The sequence below is a fragment of the Ursus maritimus genome, unplaced genomic scaffold (assembly GCF_017311325.1).
Source record: "Ursus maritimus isolate PB19 unplaced genomic scaffold, ASM1731132v1 scaffold_29, whole genome shotgun sequence".
NCBI classification, from domain to species: domain Eukaryota; kingdom Metazoa; phylum Chordata; class Mammalia; order Carnivora; family Ursidae; genus Ursus; species Ursus maritimus.
The window spans coordinates 16,210,298-16,231,244 of record NW_024425452.1 but is presented as its reverse complement, the minus strand read 5'-3'; the positions used below and the strand labels follow the sequence as shown (position 1 = coordinate 16,231,244).

Genomic DNA, 20,947 nt, shown 5'->3' with positions numbered 1-20,947 from the left:
TCCCCTGCCATGCCCAGGTTGAATCAGATCAGGTACAATGACGTTGACAACTCTTTAGGCTTTCGTTTCTTAGAGCCTAAAACAGCAGCAACCTCAAGGCACTCTATAGATTATTGGAGGTAAAAAGACATTTAAAAAAGAAACTCTCCCCTTGTGTGGCCAGCCCACTGGATACCTATGATTAGAAATATATTAAGTTATGACAGTGCCCTGCTATTCATCTTTAACCTGTTGGTACTTATGAATGAAAAACAGAAATCGTCTTCTAAAACATGATCCTATTCTTAGTCATGACAGCATTTACCAATTTTATCTTTTTTTCTGTCGCGTGAATTAGAAGGCCTTAGAGACTTAACACTGATTTTAAAGCATTTGCTTTGGGTTCTGTTCTGAAGCAGAATTGATGCTTCCGATGGAAAGTACATAAAGCATCTATTTAAAATGGATCCATTAGCAAACTAGCATTCTTTAGTACATTACTGTAAACTTTCAGTTTCATTAGTCATAGTCCTGCTCATTAACTAGTTTGAACATACTGCTGCCTGATTTCTAGAGTGTTAGAAGGGATTTATAAAAATGGGGTGGGGGAAACCCTACTGAGAAATGAATCTTCTCAAGAAACACGAAAGGGAAAATAACTAAAATATTACAGGAGAGCCAGTTTAAGTTATACCATTTTGTAGCATTTTGTAAAAAGCTACTACTTCCCTCTGTCTTCACCAAGCACCAAGTTTTATTATTTTTTTATTAATCTAGGGTTTGTCATGTACTTTGTTTTATTATACAGTTTTTTAACAGAAAATTTAAAAACCATGTTCATGAGTAAGAGTTACCCACTTGGTAGAGATAGTCTTACAGTTCTTTGAGAGCTTTTAATTTCCAAAGAAGTTAGGTCTCAGAAATATGCAATTTCTAACCTTCACGTAGAGTGTACATATGTATGGAAAAGCTGATTAATAGCTACAATCTGCACAGAAAATGGAGGTGTTATAGAATACCCCTTATTAAGGACTTATACACCGATTTCCATAGAAAACTTTCTGAAAATTCAAGTTTTGCCTCGTTGCAGAGCTAGACTGTTAGGTGCGGTGAATCCCCACCGATTATGTGGACCCTTATGTTGTAGGATGGTTTTGAACAGATAATGACTTCCCACAGCGAGTGAGTGAACTGACCTACTGCGTCAGTAACAAAAGCTACACATTGGCGGGTATCCATAGCCATGCTGCTCCCAACCAACCAGCAATCTATAACAGGCAGCCCTTCTTTCAGTGGGAAAAAGAAATGAAAGTTACTATTAAAATCCTTTCTGTATTGTAAGAAACTCATCTATATAGCACCAAACAGGATGCATGATAAAAAGTAGGGAGATAGTCACATAAAAATAAAACTTTTAAGAAAAGAAACATGAGAAAGCATAATCCATAATTTAGGAGATACTTATCATAAGCATTGATCATTATATCCTATGGGAACATTGACTATTAAAACACTGGCATTCTGTGTTGAGTTTTTTGTTTTAATAATATTTTATGATTTTTTTTAATTTGCATTATTACCAGGAAGTGTTATTATAATAACAAACGATCACATATGAAGTGGATTTTATGCATTTTATGATTTAACTCATTAAGTTAAAAAAGGAACATGGTTTATAAGAATTGACCACACTTCATAAAGAAAGTTAAATGTCAAGTTCCTATCTGACCTGTTAATTATATTAATACCATTAAGGGGCAGCATTTGCAAATTGCTTCTGTGCCTAGTAGTCTAGTGTTTGATGACAAATTTATGATCTTGACCCTCATAATTAAATTACATAATTCTAGAACATTTAATGGTTCTTGATTGCATGCTTGTCTTTATTTTCTTTTTCTCTTGGTTGTGTTAGAAAATTCCATGTTATTTCCTTTTATTTTAAAACCCACTGACCTTTTATAGAAAATAAAACCTGAAATGAGAATAATGATCAAATGCTAAATCTGTTACCAGTGCTTGTTAAATTTAAAAGTCTTCAAAGTAAGTATAGGTATATAACAGAGTGAGGATGACATTTCATATCATTTAAATTTCCAAATGATTTTCTTCTGGAAGCCACAATAATTTACTAGCATCATAAGACATTGTTGCTTATCTTTAGTTGATAAAAACGTTATTATAGTTTCTAATATTGGTATTATATTGAACTATAGAAAATTGCCAATATTTGAGATTTTGACCTGCAAACATGGCAAGTTCATATGATCCAACTCAGCTTTTTAAATAGGCGAATTCATTACAAAAATCATTAGCCAAATTGTCAGTAACATAATTTAATATTTTGGAAACATATGTATGTGTGTCTAAACTGTGCTCAGAAATGTTCTAAACTATTGTGAGTAATAATTCCCTTTTTGAATTACAAGAAATCTTCAAAAACTCCATAAATGAGCGCTGATTAGAAAACCTCTATATATTGAGGACATTTAATATATAATCTATTTATGTTTCCATTTTTGTCAAAATGTTTTGGTTTGGTGTCTGTGGGGTAGTAATGGGCACACAGGGAGGGACAGCCAGAGACTCTCACAGGTACAGGTCAATATTAAGAAAATACACTGGCATGGGGACTTTTACTCAGGCTTTTCAAGAAATAACATCTTTTTTATGAATTCAAGACTGATTTTCTTTTTAGTGTAGATTCTTCTTGTAGGAAACATTATTCTACTTAGTATAGCGGATGCTTGTACCTCCCATTTCCTAGTGAGATAAAGAGCAATTAAAGAGGGGAGTGGGACTTCTAACACTGTGTTCACATAGAGCCTGGTGCAGCCCAAGCTTCTCCTCTCAGTCGACAGACTGAACAATGGTTGCTATTTTAACTGTCATCTATCTGCTAATGACCGCCAGAGCTCTGTTTGCAGCCCAGGCTATCCAAGCCTCACACCCCTACGTCCAGTCGCCTCAGACTAACTCTCCATGACATCGCGGTCATCTGCCGCTTTTCTAACTGCCTACCAGGAGAACATTTAATCGTCTTTGGGAGAAAATACCAAGCCAAAGCTTTCACACGTTTCCATGCACAACATTGAGGAGAGTTTGCTGAAAAATTACTAGGCACATTAGAATCAATATCAATTCAACAAAAACCAGGAGGAAAAAATAAAGGCACTGATGATTCAGATGTTGGAGTTATCATCCAGGGGTTTTACAGTAACTATGATTAACATATTCAAGAAAGTATAGGAGCCTGCTTCATCCTCTCCCACTCCCCCTGCCTGTGTTCTCTCTCTCGCTGGCTGGCTGTCTTTGTCAAATAAATATATAAAATCTTTTAAAAAAACATATTCAAGAAAGTAGAGGGGAAAAATGGAGCCTCGTCCCAAAAGACTTGGAATTTTTAAGAATCAAAGAAAGTTACAAAATGCAGTTGTATATTTTGTCATTCGACTGCTTGAAACCTTCCCATGGCTTCCTTGCCTATAGGATACAGATTAACTTCTTACCATGTCATAAGAAGCACTTCAAACCTTCTTCCTCCTATTTCCTCCTACCATTTCATAGACATTTTGTGCTTTAGTTACATTCAGCTGCTAACAGTTCACTAAACACAGGACTTTCTTTGATGTTGCTGGGCATTCACAGCTGATATTCTTGAAAAGTGGAATGCTCTCACACTACCTGCTGGTCCATCGGAAATATATATTTATCCACAAATAACCACCTCAAATAAGACCTTTCCTAAGATATTCTTGCATTCCTTCCAAGGCACTTCCATAGCACCTATTACATATTCCGTTAAATGCTTCCCATTGGTATTTCAATTTTTTAGACATCTATTGGTCTCCTGTATGTCGTAGGCCAAGAGCAGTGGTGTGCTACAACTGACTTGTGCTGGCTCACAAGACCCCTTGTAGAATGTTCAGGAATTTTGTGACTAGGTTGTTAAACCCACCTATTATTAAAAAATTAAATAAACTTAAAATTAAATAAATGATGTGAAAGACAGAGATAGTTAATATTTTCAAGTTCATCATTATCTGATTATTTTATTATAATCTGTGCTCTAGGTTATTTATGTCTACTGCTTTTGTATGGTGGAAATAATATATAATGGTGTGCTACTATTTCTCTCTTCCCAAATTTGTTTCATGTTGATAGCTTGAAATCAGTCATGGTAAGAGTATTTACACCACAGATACCTGCAAATGCTAAAAAGCTAGGACTTGATCTCTTGTTATTGATTATGTAGATTTAAGAAAACTACGGAGAAAATATTAATAATGCAGTTTTAACTTAAAATTGTGGTATGATAGCCTTTACAGTGTGAACAGAACACAATATTGAGGAAATGTTTTCCTAGTATGTGAAAGCCATTGTCCAATTCAGAACAAAGTTGCTCACATAATTGACGAATAAAGTTGACATACATATTTGAGGTTTTCCTTTCATTTTAGTTGCCAACATAAATGAAAATTTCAAATGACATTCATGTCAGATTTATAATGTTCATCAATACAAGGGTGTCTTATTCGCTGAATAAGATAGTAATCCCTCAGACGTCATTCCATTGTCTTCCTGCTTTCATCATTTCTGTTGAAAAATTCTGCTTTGTCTCTTTTTGTTCACTTTGAAGATAATGTACCAGTTTTTCCTGGATACCTTTTTTATTTTTATTTTTATTTTTTTTTAATAATGATTTTTTATTATATTATGTTAGTCACCATACAGTACATCCCCGGTTTTCGATGTAAGGCTCGATGATTCATTAGTTGTGTATAACACCCAGTGCACCATGCAATATGTGCCCTCCTTACTACCCATCACCGGCCTATCCCATTCCCCCACCCCCCTCCCCTCTGTAGCCCTCAGTTTGTTTCTCATAGTCCATAGTCTCTCATGTTTCATTCCCCCTTCTGATTATCTGGATACCTTTTAATTTTGATTTTCAGCAGTTTTATTAGGATATTCCTAGGTGTATTTTCTTCGTATTTATGCTAATTAAAATTCATAGAGTGTCTTGAAAAAAAAAGATGATAGTCATGTTTTATCTGTTTTGTGATTTATTGTGGTATCATTGCAATATCAGAATTTTAAAAACAGATTTTACAAGAGATAGCAAGTCATACTGAAGATGTAAGTGTATAAAACAAAATAAATTATTTTATCTGTAAGTTGTGTGCTATAAATTTTAATATAAACTAAATATACAATTTTAAGTATAAATTAAATTTATATATATTTATAAATTTGATTTTTATTTGTAAATTGTGTGCTTATGTCAGTAAAATTTATAGTGAAACTATGTATACACACACAAACACATCACACACATATACACTTTTTTTGAAGAGGCATTTGTTAAACATTTATCAGAACACACAGGCTGAGAACCTCTCAAAGACAGGAATTAGGTCTTGTTCTTCTTTTATCTCTATTGCCTGGATAATAAATTCAGTGGTTAATATACAGTCCGGTGAATTACTATTATTTTAAGCCTATATAGAGAGAGAACCAATATTATTTAGATTTGAAACCCAAAATTGGTGCAGAAATCGTAGTTCAAGATGGAGTGCTTAACTCAAACTGAAAACTTAGTAGGCATTTTAAGGCAGAGAAATATATTTTCCAAAGCTGATTTGAATAGGGCTGGCTTTGTATAACTATGGGTTCATAGTAATACGCATCACCCTGTATGCTGCCTTGCCCAGTACTCGTAAAGTGCATGTATGACGTGACCTATAATTCATAGGGAACTACAAAGAAATCATCCTCTTCTTTCACACTGCTCAGGCCTTCACATCAGGCTACCCTTCACATTGTAACTTCAGCAAATTGTAGAGGACCCGGAAAATAGCAAAGATTGCATTTCTTAAGGATCTTGTAAGGATCTTTTATTTGGTTCAAAGAATACAAAACTAAAGAATTTATAATTTCACAAATATGAAGGAATTCAAGATAGAAGAGATGTTCTTCGTGACCATGTTCCAGAAAACAATGAATCTTTTTTCCTTGGGCATTTTGGTTTTTCGTGAGAGATGCCAAATCATCTGTCTTCGGCTGGAAGGAAGTAACATTAAAACTTTTAGTTGCAGAAGGTGTTTTTCCCTTTCACTGGGACATCAGATATAGAAAATTCTACTCTGAGAACCTGATAACTTAAGCAGCATCTAAAATAGTCTTGGACCGGAGGCCGTAGCTCGGCAGGCGGGGTTCAGGCTTGGGGACCAGCTGGGGCCGTAATACTGCTAGAGGTGAACAACAGCATCATCGAGGAGACGCTCGCACTCAAGTTCAAAAACTTGGCCAGCGGTAACAAACAAGAAGCAGCAGAAGTAACATTTGCAGATTCGATGGAGTCCTCTATCATATTTCAAATCCCAATGGAGACAAAAGTGACAGTATTTCTTTGAAATTCTACAAGGAACTTCAGGCATGTGGTGCTGATGAGTTATTAAACAGGGCACACAGGAGTTTCTTGGTAAATCCCGAATCAGGACACAGTGTCTCTTTCCTCTTTGCCCTTGAAAATCTGCCGGCATCCCAAGATTCCCGTTGTGCACCAGGCTGGCATGTTGACACGAAATCGTTTTGCTTCTGTCTTGGAGAAATACTCCCAATTCCAAGAAGAGGGCAAGGAAAGAGAGAACGGGGCAGTTTTCCATTAGAGGGATGATGAGACCATGTCTGTTGGGTCTAAGAGGACAGAGCCACAGTAATCTTCAGCACAGTGTTTAAGGGTGACGACGCTGTGGTCATTGGAAAAGTGTTCACGCAGAAGTTCAAAGAAGGACACAGAGCCAGCCGCGCAGCCCAACAGGTCCCCTGTAGCCACCGGAAACCTCCTCTGGAGCTGCAAGACACGGATGCTGCGGCGGGTGGCAACACTGGCTCTATGACCTTCGTGCTGTTCCCTCGCCACACCAATGCCAGTGCTCGAGATAACACCATGGACCTGACCCACACGTTCCGGGACCGCCTGCACGAGCACATCGAGTGCTCTAAGGCCTAGATGCACACACGAGGGGGGCAAAAACAGCGACTTCCTCAAGGTGCTGAACGGTGCACGCCCAGATGCCCAGAAAAGAAGACAATCACAGGGAAGACCGTGTTCACACGGCTCGATCTTGGGAGCAGAAGGAGGAGGCGGCTGGCAGCTGACGGCAGGAACACTCGCTACTGGATAATCGGAGCTTTTCATGTTGCGCGGCTTCAGGTTTTTAAGGGGTTCTCCGTTTTGGTTCCATTTTGTACATGTTTGGAAAATAATCTGCAGGAACGAGCTGTGCTGGCAAGGACTTCGTAGTTCTCAAGAATTAAAAAAAGAAAAACTTAACTTGATTAACTTAATTCCTTTTCTTGATCTTCCCTCTCTCCCCTTGCCTTCTTTCCCTTTTCCAAGCTGTTCCACTTCACAGTACGTTACTGGTAAGGAGTTGCAGGATAAAGCAATCTTAACTTGTTTTCTCCTAGGTATTTGAGTTCAAAACTATCTAAGAATATGGCTGGGGTCATTAATAAAGAAAATCTTTCTCTCTCAAAAAAAAAAGTCATAATTTTTAGTACAAATGTGTGAATAGGCTGAGACATAAGATAGTAATCTCTTCAGGGGCACCAGGCTGGCTCAATCAGAAGAACATGTGACTCTTGATCTTGGGGTGGTGAGTTCGAGCTCCACCTTAGGGCAAAGAGATTACTTTAAAAAGAAAAAGTAATTTCTTCAAAGGAAACAGCTGAAACAATGGTGCAAAAGTGGGAAAAATATGTTTTGATTTCTTAGTTGAATATTCGTATTTAAGTTGAATCTCTTACAGATACTGACTGGCTTTTTTAGGGAGCATGTCTATTTTACTGATTTATCTTAGAACATTACCAGCATGATTCATAATTATACTTGTCCCAAGAAAACCACATAAATACTTATATCAAGTGTTAGAAAACAAAAATAAATTATGTATAAGGATCCATGTTTACTTTCTCTTTTATAGTAAGGACAATTATTTGGTGACCACTGCACTATATACCTTATGAAAGAAATTGTGCATTGCCAGGAAAGATTTCTATATGTTCTATGGATTTTCTGTGTAAGACTTAAAAAAAAAAAAAGTAAAAGTGTAAGTGAGGAGGGAAAATGTCATAGTCTTCCACAGCTAAATGGTAAAACTATTCTTCATAAATAGAGATAATACTACTGTATAGTCACCATTTGAAATATTTCTCTTTTAGTGGTGATTGCTTTGAGTCAATCCATATCTACTCTGGATGAGAATACTCTCCTAATTTAACAATTCAATACATATTTATTGAGAAAATACTCCATGGAATAAACTATGCTAAACACCATAAGGCATCAAAAAAAAGTGATTAACTATGATATAGTCCATGCTTTTCAAGAGCTTCAATCTAAAAAGAGAGAAAATTAAAAAAAAATACAGTACACGTTTAGTACTGTTCTAAGTACTGGTGAGATAAAAACAACAGGCTACTAGAATTCAGAGGACAAAGGGTTACCATAAGCTTGAAAGAAGCAGGAAAACTTTCCTGAAGATTGTATAATATAAAATAACCTTTAGCTATCAGTAGGATTTCAACAGACAGAAACAGGGAAAACATAGGAAATTTAGGGGGTCAAAAGTTCCGAAGATATGTACCTGCCCCCCCTCCCCGCCAGCTCTTCTAGCATGGGACACAAACAAAAACAAAATAAAACAAAACAAAACTTGCTTGCTTCCTGTTGGAAGCTAGAGCTCTTGACTCCTGAGTAACAACTGAGGGTTGATGAAGCCATATTTTTAGAATTTTGGTGGAGAACTATTGTTAGAAAAGATGCGTGCAGCCCCTGAGACTCCTGTGGCAAATACAATTAATGCCCTAGTTACTGACCCGGTGATCTCCAAGATAGAGAGCTAGACTGCCTGGCCTGTACAGCTATGGGAAATTCCAGCTGTGATGTTAACTGTTGTTCCACCAGAGGGGAGATGAAGCCTTGAGTTGAGAATAAGGATGTCTGAATTTCACCTGAGAACACAGGAGCAATAGATAGAATATTTAGCAGACACTCCACACTGTGCACACTCCAATAGTTGTTAATGTGCACGTATATTCATGCGTGTGTGTTGGGGGGTAGAGGTGTGTAAATAAAGTTATATATCTTATAGGATGGTTGGAAGATTGATTTTTTTTAGAATTCTCCCATTAAGTAAAACAAAAAGAATAAGAGATATCACATAAGACACAAAGATAAAATCAATGCAGCAATGCAAAAGATCCAATATATCACTAGTAAGAGTACTAGAAAGAGAGAAGAGAAATGCAATGACATTTGCCAGAACTGGAGAACACAAGTTCCCACAATTGAAAGAGCTCCCTGAGTACCCAGCATACTGAATGAAAAGACACACACACACACACACACACACACAGAGGCACAGCATCATAAAATTTCAGAACACCAAAGGTAAAATTTGTAAAAGCATCCGGAAAGGAAAGAAAAAAAGTGAAATGAAAATAAAACTAGGTCACGTACAAGTAGCAGGAATTCTCAGCACCAATATGTAGTGATGAAAACACTGAATCAAAGCTCTCAAAAATTCTGATTGAAAATCATTTTTCAGCCTAAACTTCTACACTCAGCTAATCAATCCAGTGTGGGATTAGAATTTAAAAATCTGCAACCAGATAAATGTTCAACGCAATATCACAGATGCAGTATTCTTTCAAAAATATTGAAGCAAAATGTAATTATGAGAATAATCAAAACAAATTCAGAATGTGGGACAGTCTATGACACAATTGGGTCTAGATTACCCAAAAAGGCAGAGTTATGGAAAGCAATAAAAGGCTGGAGGACTTAGATAGGTATTTCATTAAATGTGTAGATTGCTTTGGGTAATATAGACATTAACACCATTTGTTCTTTTAATCCATAAGCATGGAACATCTTTCCATTTCTTTGTGTCATCTTCAATTTCTTTCATCAGTGTTTTATACTTTTCAGAATACAGGTCTTTTACCTCTTTGGTTAGGTTTATTCATAGGTATCTTATTGTTTTTGGTGTAATTGTACATGGGATTGATTCCTTAATTTCTCTTTCTGCTGCTTCATTATTGGTGTATAGAAATGCAATAGATTTCTGTACATTGATCTTCCATCCTGCAACTTTATAGCATTTTTCACAGTGCTAGAACAAACAATCCTAAAATGTTATGGAACCATAAAAGACCCCAAATAGCCAAAGCAATCTTGAAAAAGAAAAGCAAGGCTGGAGGCATCACAATTCTGGACTTCAAGTTATATTACAAGCCTGTAGTGATCAAAACAGTATGGCACTGACACAAAAATAGACAAAGACACAGAGATCCAGACAACAGAATAAAAGCCGAGAAATTAACCCACAACCATATGGTCAATTAATCTTTGACAGAGCGGGAAAGGATATCCAATGGGAAAAAGATGGTCTCTTCAACAAATGGTGTTGGGAAAACTGGACAGCAACGTGTAAAAGAATGAAACCGAACCACTTTTTTACACCATACACAAACATAAATTCAAAATGGATGAAAGACCTAAATGTGAGACATTAGGAAATTTAGTTAAAATCCTAGAGGAGAACACAGGCAGTAACCTCTTTGACATTGGCCGTAGCAACAAAAGCAAAAATAATCTATTGGGACTACATCAAAGTAAAAAGCTTCTGCACAGTGAAGGAAACACCCAACAAAACTAAAAGGCAACCTACAGAATAGGAGAAGATATTTGCAAATTTCAGATTCAATAAAGGGTTAGTATCCAAAATATATAAAGAATTTAAAAAGCTCAACACCTCAACACCAAATAATCCAGTTTAAAAATGGACAGAAGACATGAACAGACATTTTTCCAAAGAAGACATCCAGATGGCTAACAGACACATAAAAAAATACTCAACATCACTCATCATCAGGGAAGTGCAAATCAAAACCCAAAGAGATATCACCTTATGCCTGTCAGAATGGCTAAAATTCACAACACAAGAAACAACAGGTATTGATGAGGATGTAGAGAAAGGGGAACCCTCTTTCTGTTGCACTGTTGGTGAGACTACAAACTGGGGCAGCCACTCTGGAGAACAGTATGGAGGTTCCTCAAAAAGTTAAAAATAGAACTACCCTATGACCCAGCAATTGCACTACCAAGTATTTACCCAAAGAATACAAAAATACTGATTTTAAGGGATACATGCACCCCGATGTTTATGGCAGCATTATCTACACTAGCCAAATTGTGGAAACAGCCAAGTACCCACTGACTGATGAACAGATAGAGGTGGGGTGTGTGTGTGTGTGTGTGTGTGTGAGTGTGTGTGTGATGGAATATTACTCAGCCATAAAAATGAATGAAATCCTGCCACTTGCAATGACATGGATAGAGCTAGAAAGTATTATGCTAAATGAAATAAGTCAGAGAAAGACAAATACCATATGATTTCGCTCATGTGGAATTTAAGAAACAAAATAAATAAGCAAAGGGGAAAAAAAAAGGAGGGAGGCAAACTAAGAAACATAGTGCTAACTATAGAGAACAAAGTGATAGCTACCAGAGCAGCAGGTGGGGGGGGGGCGGGGGGGTAAAACAGGTGATGGGGATTAAGGAGTGCACTTGCTGTGATGAGCACTGGGTGTTGTATGAAAGTGTTGATTCACTGTATTGTACACCTGAAACTAATATTACACTGTATGTTAACTATACTTTTTTAAGAGGCAGAGTACATGAGTGGAGGGAGAACGGGGAAGGGAGAGAGAGAGAGAATCCTAAGTAGGCTCCACGCCCAGCATGGAGCCCAACACAGGGGGATAGTTACAAACAAATAATTCAAAATATATAGGAAACCAAGAAAATAATAAAGTGAATGAGCAATTATTAACTTTAGGAGAAACAAAAAGTATATGAGAATAAAAAAAGAATTGTATTAATCTATTTGGATCCTTAGTGAATAATATTTATTATTGAATGATAGTGTAGATATTGACTATTTAACAAAGTAATGATGAAACTATATTAAGGTGTAGGGAAAAATGTAGGGAAGAGTCTATTACAAAACTAAATCCTTAATAACCTGAATGGCTAGTCAATAAAAAATAATCAAAATTCATAAATCAGCAACATTAATTTAACCATATTACTTAATAACACAAAAATTAATACTGGAATAATAGATGAAAAGGCTTAGAGAGCACTGAGGGTTAGAGAGTGACAGGGAAAGGAAGTGCTGTTTTTTGTGCATAAATCCTTTGGTACTATTTTAAAATAATCTATAATCTAACTATGTTAAAATTAACTTTAGAATATTTAATTTTTTAATTCCATTAATTTTTTAATTCCATAGGAATTAAATTAGAATAGTCAAAGATCAAATGGAGAAACAATCCCATAGTGCAGAGCAAAAATATGATGAAGTGAAAACCATAAGTGGAAGAACAGAAGAAATTGAAGTTAGACTCAGTAAACCTCATATATAAAAAATAGCATTATATAAATAGTAAACCAGGTGGAGAAGTCATAAATAATATTTTAAAAACGTTCTTGGGGGGGTTCCTGGGTGGCTCAGTCATTAAGCATCTGCCTTTGGCTCAGGGCGTGATCCTAGGGTTCTGGGATTGAGCCCCACATCAGGCTCCTCTGCTGGGAGCCTGCTTCTCCCTCTCCCACTCCCCTTGCTTGTGTTCCCTCTCTCGCGGCTGTCTCTCTCTCTGTCAAATAAATAAATAAAATCTTTAGAATAAAATAAAATAAAATAAAAAAATAAAAACATTCTTAGGTTGATGAAAAATATTAGTTTTCAGATTAAATGGGCTCAAAGATCTTAGTCAAGACTGATGTGGAAACTTTCATATCTGCGTATTTTTTTGTTCAAATTTTTTAACACAATAGAGAGATCTATAAGCCTCCAGACTGAAATGAAATTATGAATTGGTGGGATGGGATGGAAATTCATTTAAGAGAAAGAGACGCACCAGCAAAGGCCCAGAGACAGAAAAACTAAAGGTTTTTCAGAAGTATGGAGTAGTTGAGGTGGATGGCTAGGGTTTAGAGTACAGTCACTGACCACGAAGGGAAATAAAGGTAAATTTCTCACACAGGGATTGATAACTGGATTGTACAACTGCTAGCTTGCTTTCACAAGTCTGCAATGACAAATCTGCATTAGCTTTGGTAGTGTTAATTTAGTTAGGTAATCAAACTCACCACCAGCATCATCTTATTTATGAGATTTAAAAACTGTAGAATGCACAACAAAATAAAGGCTCTTTATGTGGTTTCTGTCTTTTTTTCTCTTCCCTTTCTTCCTGCCTCCTATCCTCCCCCAATCCTTCCCTCCGTCCTTTCCTTCCCTCCCTTCTCACCTTACCTTCCTTCCTGCCCTCCTTTTCTTTCTTCTTTCCCTTTCTCTTCTTTCTCCTTCCTCTTTTGTTTGTTTTGCAATGACTATATCTTTTTTACTGAAAGTTGACCACAATTTAAGGATCCTAAATTTTGTAGTTTCAATCATAATTATGATTATTATCAGGGGAAAGAAAAAAAAAAACCCAGTGGGGCTGTAACCAATATGGTACCACCACCATGATGTTAGCACACTATCTAACCATAATATTTTCAAAAGAAATTTTATTTTTAACTTCTTACATAGTCTTCATTAGTATTGATCAAAATTCTAGATAAATTCTAGAGTAGCTATTGCTACTTTAATGACATGCTGAGTTTAATTATTAAACATTAATATCTGGCCCATGAAATATTAGTCAAGGTTATGAAGGAATTATTAGTCTAGTAAAATCTGATGCAGAGTAACTAACCAAACATAAAAACTAACTTACGGTCACATCATATAAAATCTCATTAAGCCAAACCAGATCTAAGTTAATCAAATTGATTGCTAATAGGTCTTTCTACCATTTTCTGCCTCAGGGGTATGATGATGGCTACGGGGGTGAATATGATGACCAGACCTATGAGACTTATGATAACAGCTATGCCACCCAAACGCAAAGGTAAGGCATTTGCTGTCTCAAGCATCCTTCTCAGGATTATTTCTAATCTTGCTATTTTTTTCTCTTGTATCTGACTTCCAGTTCTATTATGTGAGAGTTTCTCCATTGTCTTTCTGAATTATTAAGTTGTTTACTAGACTGAGAGGTAACAGAATAATCTTGCAATTGTTAATAACAGCAGTGTTATTTTAAGACTAGATGATTATCATAAACAATGAACTCATTAAGTAAGTGTGTATTTAACAAAATACTGTTACTTCTGGAGATTATTTTAGTAAATTCATAATTAACACAACAATGAAACACAAGGCACTTGTTCAATGAAGCTTTTTCCCCTAAAATGGAATTTTTATTTGTAAAACAAAAGATATATGAATGTTATTAGTGCTCCTTCTGAAAAGGAAAATTTGTAGAACATCCTATGGAATGAATAATTCCTTTCCTTTCTTGATGGATCTCTAAATGATCATTGACTATATTTTTTAGATCACATTTTGAGATATCAATGAATTTTTACTTTCTTAAAGTCAAATTTTTTGAGGTAGTACTTACGTATAGTACATTTTGCCCGTTTAAGGTACAGAGTTTGTATGAGTTTGACAAATGCAAACTATCATGTGACCACCATCAAAATTAAGTTATAGTGCAATTTAGTCAATCCGAAATGTTTCCTTATGGCCCTATATAGACAATTTTTCTCCTTCCCAGACCTTGGAAACCACAATCAGTCTTCTGCCATTAAAATTTTGACTTTTCTAGAATGTCATATAAGAAGAAGTGATACGATATGTAGTCTTTTGAGTCTGGTTTCTTTACAATCATGATGTATTTGATATTTATTCATTCATGTTGTTATGTGTATCAATGTTTTCTTCCTTTTTATTACTATGTAGTGTTTCATTGTAAGGATGTACCATAGTTACTTCATTCTCCAGTTGAAGGACAAATAGGTTGTTTCTGGGTGTTTTTTTTTTTTTTTTGCAATTACGAATAAAATTGTCATTAAACAAATGCATTCTTAGGAAAATCGATCTCCCAAATATTTTTTTCTGAAAAAAAAGTTACAATTTTCATGGGAAAGTAGGAGGAGTCTGTATGATAGTTAAGTGATTCTCCCGTATATGTGATTGACAGAAACCAACAGAGCCAATTGTCACAAAATCATTACAGCTTTGACCATTTATTGACCAACTTTTTGGGACCCAAAGAAATCTGGATGCTTCATTAAGTAATATCTGGAGGAGGGGAGGTGACAAAGAAAGAAACAACTTTAAGGTCATTATGGAGTGGAGGAAATCTACATGTAGCACATAAGTGTGCATTTTGAATGGCCAGGAGAGCCTAGTGAAAGGAGTGAAGGGTTAGGAGGCAATTAGGAAAAAGATGAGTGTGAACTGATACCTTTAAGGCTAAGCATAACATATCATTAGAAAAATGACCATCTTCACCTTTGAATAACTGGTTGATTTTAGTATGTTAAACAGAAAAGCCATCATGAGCTAAGAGTTTATACTGTGGGTGATATATTAACAGTCTCAGTTACATATTGAAGCAGCACAATTATTTAGGATGGGGGAAAGTTTTGCATCATGTCACAGACACTGAATAGAGTATTGTATGTAAACTGGCTACATATTTAAAGCATCTGCTAATATTTTCAATCAAATTGTAAGTTCATTATTGTTTATTAGTGCATAAAAATGGTGATAATAAAGTACTATAGCTTGTTTCAGAAACTATTTGGTAGAAAAAACAATTACCACACACTAAAAACACAACTAAAATAGAGTAAAACAATTTCTTGGATTTAGCTCTATAGAGCTATATTCAACTGATAGAAATTTTGGAAAAATTTTCTGAAAGTGAGGGACTTTCTGCATCTTTCTTCTAGTAAGACTTTAATGGGCTTAACTGACTTTAAGAGACAAGGAAGAAGAAAAAATGGGAGATTAGGATAGTTTATTTTTTAATATTTCAAAAGTGAATATTAGAATTGAACATAATTATGCATAAATAGAATAATCTCAGAAAAAATTTGTCTTGTTTAATGAAGCATAATTTATATATAAAAAGATACTTTCTATGCACTTCTGCTACCTTCTCTTTCTCCTTTCCTATCTATTCCATTTTCTATGGCTAAATTCATCCCATCCTACTAGGCCCAGCTCGAAGTTAACTCTTCCAAAAAGTTTTTCCTTAATCCTTTATTTGGGAATAATCTGTTTTTGCTCTCAATTTCATAAGCACCATATCTTTACTTTTCTATGGCTCTTCCCCTCTCTGTCCTACAGCGGGATCAATTGTGTACATATTACTTATCACTCTCACTACTTTCCTGGAATCCCTGTCTCATACTCTCATGTCCCTCACAGTATCTAGTATTGAGTCTTTTATAGGGTATGTACTGAATAGATGATTGTTGAATACATGAATGTCAGACCTAATGTGTATCTACACTGTGAATATAAAAATAAGAGCCTCTTCCATCAAGGAGAATACAATATGCAGAATTCTACATATTATATTTATTGACAGAGTATTTATGTGTTTCTGAGATATCTTAGCGCTAAACCAGAATAGATAAAGAAATCAGGTCATGAAATTAATTAAAATGATACTAATATTCTTTAAAAAAATGATACTAATATTCTCTATTGCAATAATTATAAAATATCTATTTTGGTCAAAGCATGACCTCAATACTCATAGAGTTTCTGCACATTAGAGGTTCTCAGGAAAGATTTGTTGAATAAATGAACAAAAGATAAATGATTGCATCAATGAATGAATGAAATTAACAATATTATTTCGGAAAACTCTATGAGGAAGAATTTTTAAACATACTACCAATTTGTAATAGAAATAGATAAGCACTGAGAAAACTCATGACATATGTATTAAATTCTTATATTTAGATTATTTCTACTGATCCAACTATGCCAGCAGAAGGTAATATTAACATTTTGGTTAAATAAGCACTTATTAAATGATTATATGTGTCAGAGAGTGTACTCACCATATAGTGACAATACTTATTATACTTATTTAAAAAAAATTTTAAGTATATTTTAATATTTGCCCTTGACAATTAGAAGTGAGAGAAAGTTCATTTTTTATAAGAATCAGTCTAGAACTGTTTTTTTTTTTTTCAAGTAATGGCTCTTTAATTGGGCTTTTAAAAGTATGATTTAGATTTATGGAGGAAAATGGAGAAAGTTTCTAAAGTGGAATAAAGAGAAATACATGAGCATAAAACATCTCCATCATTTACAAACAATCTGAGTATTATTTTGGCACTGTCATGGTCAAAATCAGAAGAAATCCCAATTTAGAAGCTGAAGGTAAAACGGTAAATTATGTGTGACTTAGGAGAACTGATATAAAAAATAAAAATCTTTAGAGAAAATGGTCTTTAAATGATTAGTTAGTCAGCACAAGTGAAGACAGAATTTGTGGAAATTATAAAGTAGAATCTGGCAGGTACCTAAATGGAATAATTTTATCATCTTCAATAAGAGTTTGAGGGAAGTTCACAAGGTAACAACCCTAAAAAGGTTCACCTGGAGTTCAGAAGCTATAACAACTTTAATTAATCCCCAGTTGTCTTGTAAGGTGTTGTTAGTTCTGGAAATTTTGAAATGGACCAGAAGAGGGACTTTCTCTAAAGATTCCTTAGGAGGCAGCTCAACATAATGACATTTTTAAGGACTGGTAAAGACGATAATGATATGAGGGGTCTCGGACCATCTTTTTCTCTTGCTCTGTGTCAATGAGGATAAAAAGTTTAAAAAAATGGATTGATGAGTTTATTATGCAAGGTTCAAATTTCAGGACCAGTATTGCAGTTTCCAGGGGAGCTCAATTATTTGAAGTCTTTGGCTTAAGACAAAGTTACATCCTGTGATTAACAACTTTAATTGGACTAAATATTAAATTCTGTCCATGTTCTGACACCCCATTTTTTATGTACTCCTCAAAGTCATTAACATTTTCAGAGATCAATCTTCTGAAATTATGTAGATTCACAAGGTTTTACCAACGAATTGACTTTTTCCAATGCCTAAATTTTCAGCAGGAATCTATACCAAACCAAAGCCATAGATGTAGAAAAAAAGTTACTGACATATACCTAGATTGAACTAGTGATATTGCAAATGAAAATCAAAAGACCAATTTTGATCATTGATTCTAATGACAATTTAATTTGGATGTGAAATGTTAAGAAACTATAATTTTTCAGTGTCGAATTTTAACTGCAGGTTGGTATAGTAGGCAAAATATCAGAATGGAAGACTTTGCTTTCCTGAAATCATGAATCAGGTGATGAATTCACTAGGAAAATAATCTGTAAATTACAAAGAGATGAACTAGGAGAGAGAATACACAACTCTTTTTGGTATGTAAGTTCCCAAAATTTTCTAGAATGAAAGTCACTTTTTGAGTATCTGTAACAGCCACGGTCTACACCATAAGGAAAAAAGTGACACTCTTACATTAGGATAATTTGAGGAGAATTTAATATGGGAACTATTTTCAGTGACAAAGTACAGGGAAACCACACCCTTGTGCAATGCCCTGGCACTAGGATCCCTGGGGCAAGATGTTTGTCACCAAAATTAGGATTGAAAGGAGATAGAGAAAGTGGTTTGGAGTGGCCTCCTGATAAGAGCTGAGACTTTTGATTCAGAATGGGAGCCATGGCCATCTCACAAAGAGAAAGTTCAGGGAGTTAATGCCCTGACCTCATTCACCTCCCTCCTTCCGGTTTCCCACCTTTGCTCCCATTGGCTTAACCCATTTGGAGGCAGAGGACAAGAAACCTAGTAGATGACATTGTTGTTAGTCATCCCCAGAACAGGCTGGAGGGAAGACTGGAAGTGGGAAGGCAAATGGAAGAGACGCAGCACAACATCCAAAAATTATATCAGACCCCCAACAACTAGTAATTGTATATATTAGTGTCAGGTGCTTGAAGATATAAATAATGAATTGTCATGGAAACAGTAATGCCTTTAAATGAATTTGTATTTTATTAATGAGAAAGCAGCTATGAACTAAAAAAGAAAAGTCAGAATACACAGTGAACATACAAATACACATTTGGTGAAAAAATGGGTTCTTGAACTCCCTTGCACAACTTCTTAGCTCCTCAAGGGTCAGAGCCCACACAATGGGAACCACTGGTCTGTTGTTCAGAAGCTACTTAGAACTAATATTTCCTATTAATAACTAACACTAGTTTTGTGCTAGCTGTTGGGCTAATTGTTTAGGCCACTTTGTCTCATTCAATCCTTGCAGTAACATTTGAGGCAGAAAAAAACTGACGCTTAAAAATGTCAAGTGATTTTCCCAGGTTCATTCAAGTAGTAAATGTTGGATTCAGAATCACATCTGATAACTCCAGAGCCTTAGACTTAAAAACTAACAAATAGTGTCTAAAAATCTAAATCAATTCATTGAGTCAACAGATTTCTGTTAATATCTGAACAAGCCACAGAGAATATGCATTTAATTTAATAAGAATGTAGTAAGTTATTTGCATGCTTTTTGAAAGGCTCTGACCAAGGGACGAATTCAAGCAAGAAAAAAATGCAATTTACCTATTAACTATTGTTTTGGGGCTATAAATGTAATGCAAGCCCTTGAATTTGGTACTGAGAGTCTACAGAAACCCTTCTAATGAAAACTTGAGTATAAGTCACTGCAGTTATCCAGTAATTTAATAAAAGATATCATATTAAGTATATAACAGCTTATCCTATTCATTTAAGTGGTACTATTCACTGTAAAATACCTCACCCTCATTTTGTAATTCAATTCTCTTATGTTTCAAACTATAGTCAACGATGAGATTGAATTTACAGGTTATTGGATTTGAGATATTTTCCCACTGTTATTCTACAAGTTAGTTGTATTTTTCATGCCATCCACAGACCTCTGTATGCATGAACAGTGGATTGGGTATTGTCTGGATTTACCTTCAACAAAGCGAGATCCCAGCTCTTGATACCTACTTTTTTTTTTTTTTTTTTGTCGTCATCTGGAATACTTATCTTAGGCATCTAGGATACTTGCTATTGGTTTTAGGAAAGGAACAATGTGTTTTCTCAAATTATCCATTATATATTTATTGTATTTGTTGATTTTTTATTCCTGAGGGTTAATTCTGATAACTAAACTACTTGCCTAAGTAGTCAATTCATATTTAAAAATATGCAATAAATATTATACCTTTTATAAGCTAGAAAAACCATTTTCCCTAGTCATTTGAATGAAAATCTTCCAAGAAAACTTAAGGAAGTGTCCCAGTTAGTAACTGAAACCTGTATAATCATTTATCAAGATCAAGATATGTCAGTATATCCGTCATTTCTTCTCAGCAGATTACTTTAGAACTGGAGACACCCCTCAAAAGGAAACAGGAAAGTACTGGACAAACCATATAAAATCAAAGCTTCAGAAATGGAAACTATTAGATCATCTTAGATTTGAAGAGCCCAATGTGTTGCAAAAAGCCTAGTATTAAGGCCACTTAAAGAGCCTAAGGTCGTTAAAGATACTTGGCTCCACCAAAAGAAAAAACTTATGTAACAGATAGTTATAGACATATTTAGGGGCCATAAATGTTCACGAGTGTGTCTAATTGTCAAGGTGTAACAATAAGGAGTGGTGGAGACTGTGGCAAACTGGAAACTGTGTGCTTTGTTGAAAGCAGTGTTTAGGATACCGTGGCCATATTGTTCATGTAGAGTAAAGGGCCCAGGGAAGCTGAATCTTTTTTTCCTCGAAGAAAACCTGCTTTCCAGTTGTTATTGCTGCATAACAAACCATCCCAAAACTAAGTGGCATAAAATAACCATCTTTATGCTGCTCTCTTATACTTGAGGATTTTGTGTATCAGGAATTCTAACAAAGCACAACAGGGGTGGCTTGTTTCTTC

At 35.2% G+C, this 20,947-nt stretch overlaps 1 protein-coding gene and 1 pseudogene across 1 annotated transcript in view; both read left to right on the top strand.

Annotated features, from left to right (window-relative positions):
• The window catches only part of LOC103664114, a 50,782-nt pseudogene extending 43,399 nt beyond the window's left edge, over window positions 1–7,383 (top strand).
• KHDRBS2 (KH RNA binding domain containing, signal transduction associated 2) overlaps window positions 1–20,947 on the top strand; it is a 539,039-nt gene that overhangs the window by 483,556 nt on the left and 34,536 nt on the right. Inside the window, exon 7 of the mRNA XM_008691747.2 lies at window positions 13,925–14,007. Coding sequence (XP_008689969.2) covers window positions 13,925–14,007 — 83 coding nt within the window. The remainder of the gene's footprint in view (window positions 1–13,924; window positions 14,008–20,947) is intronic.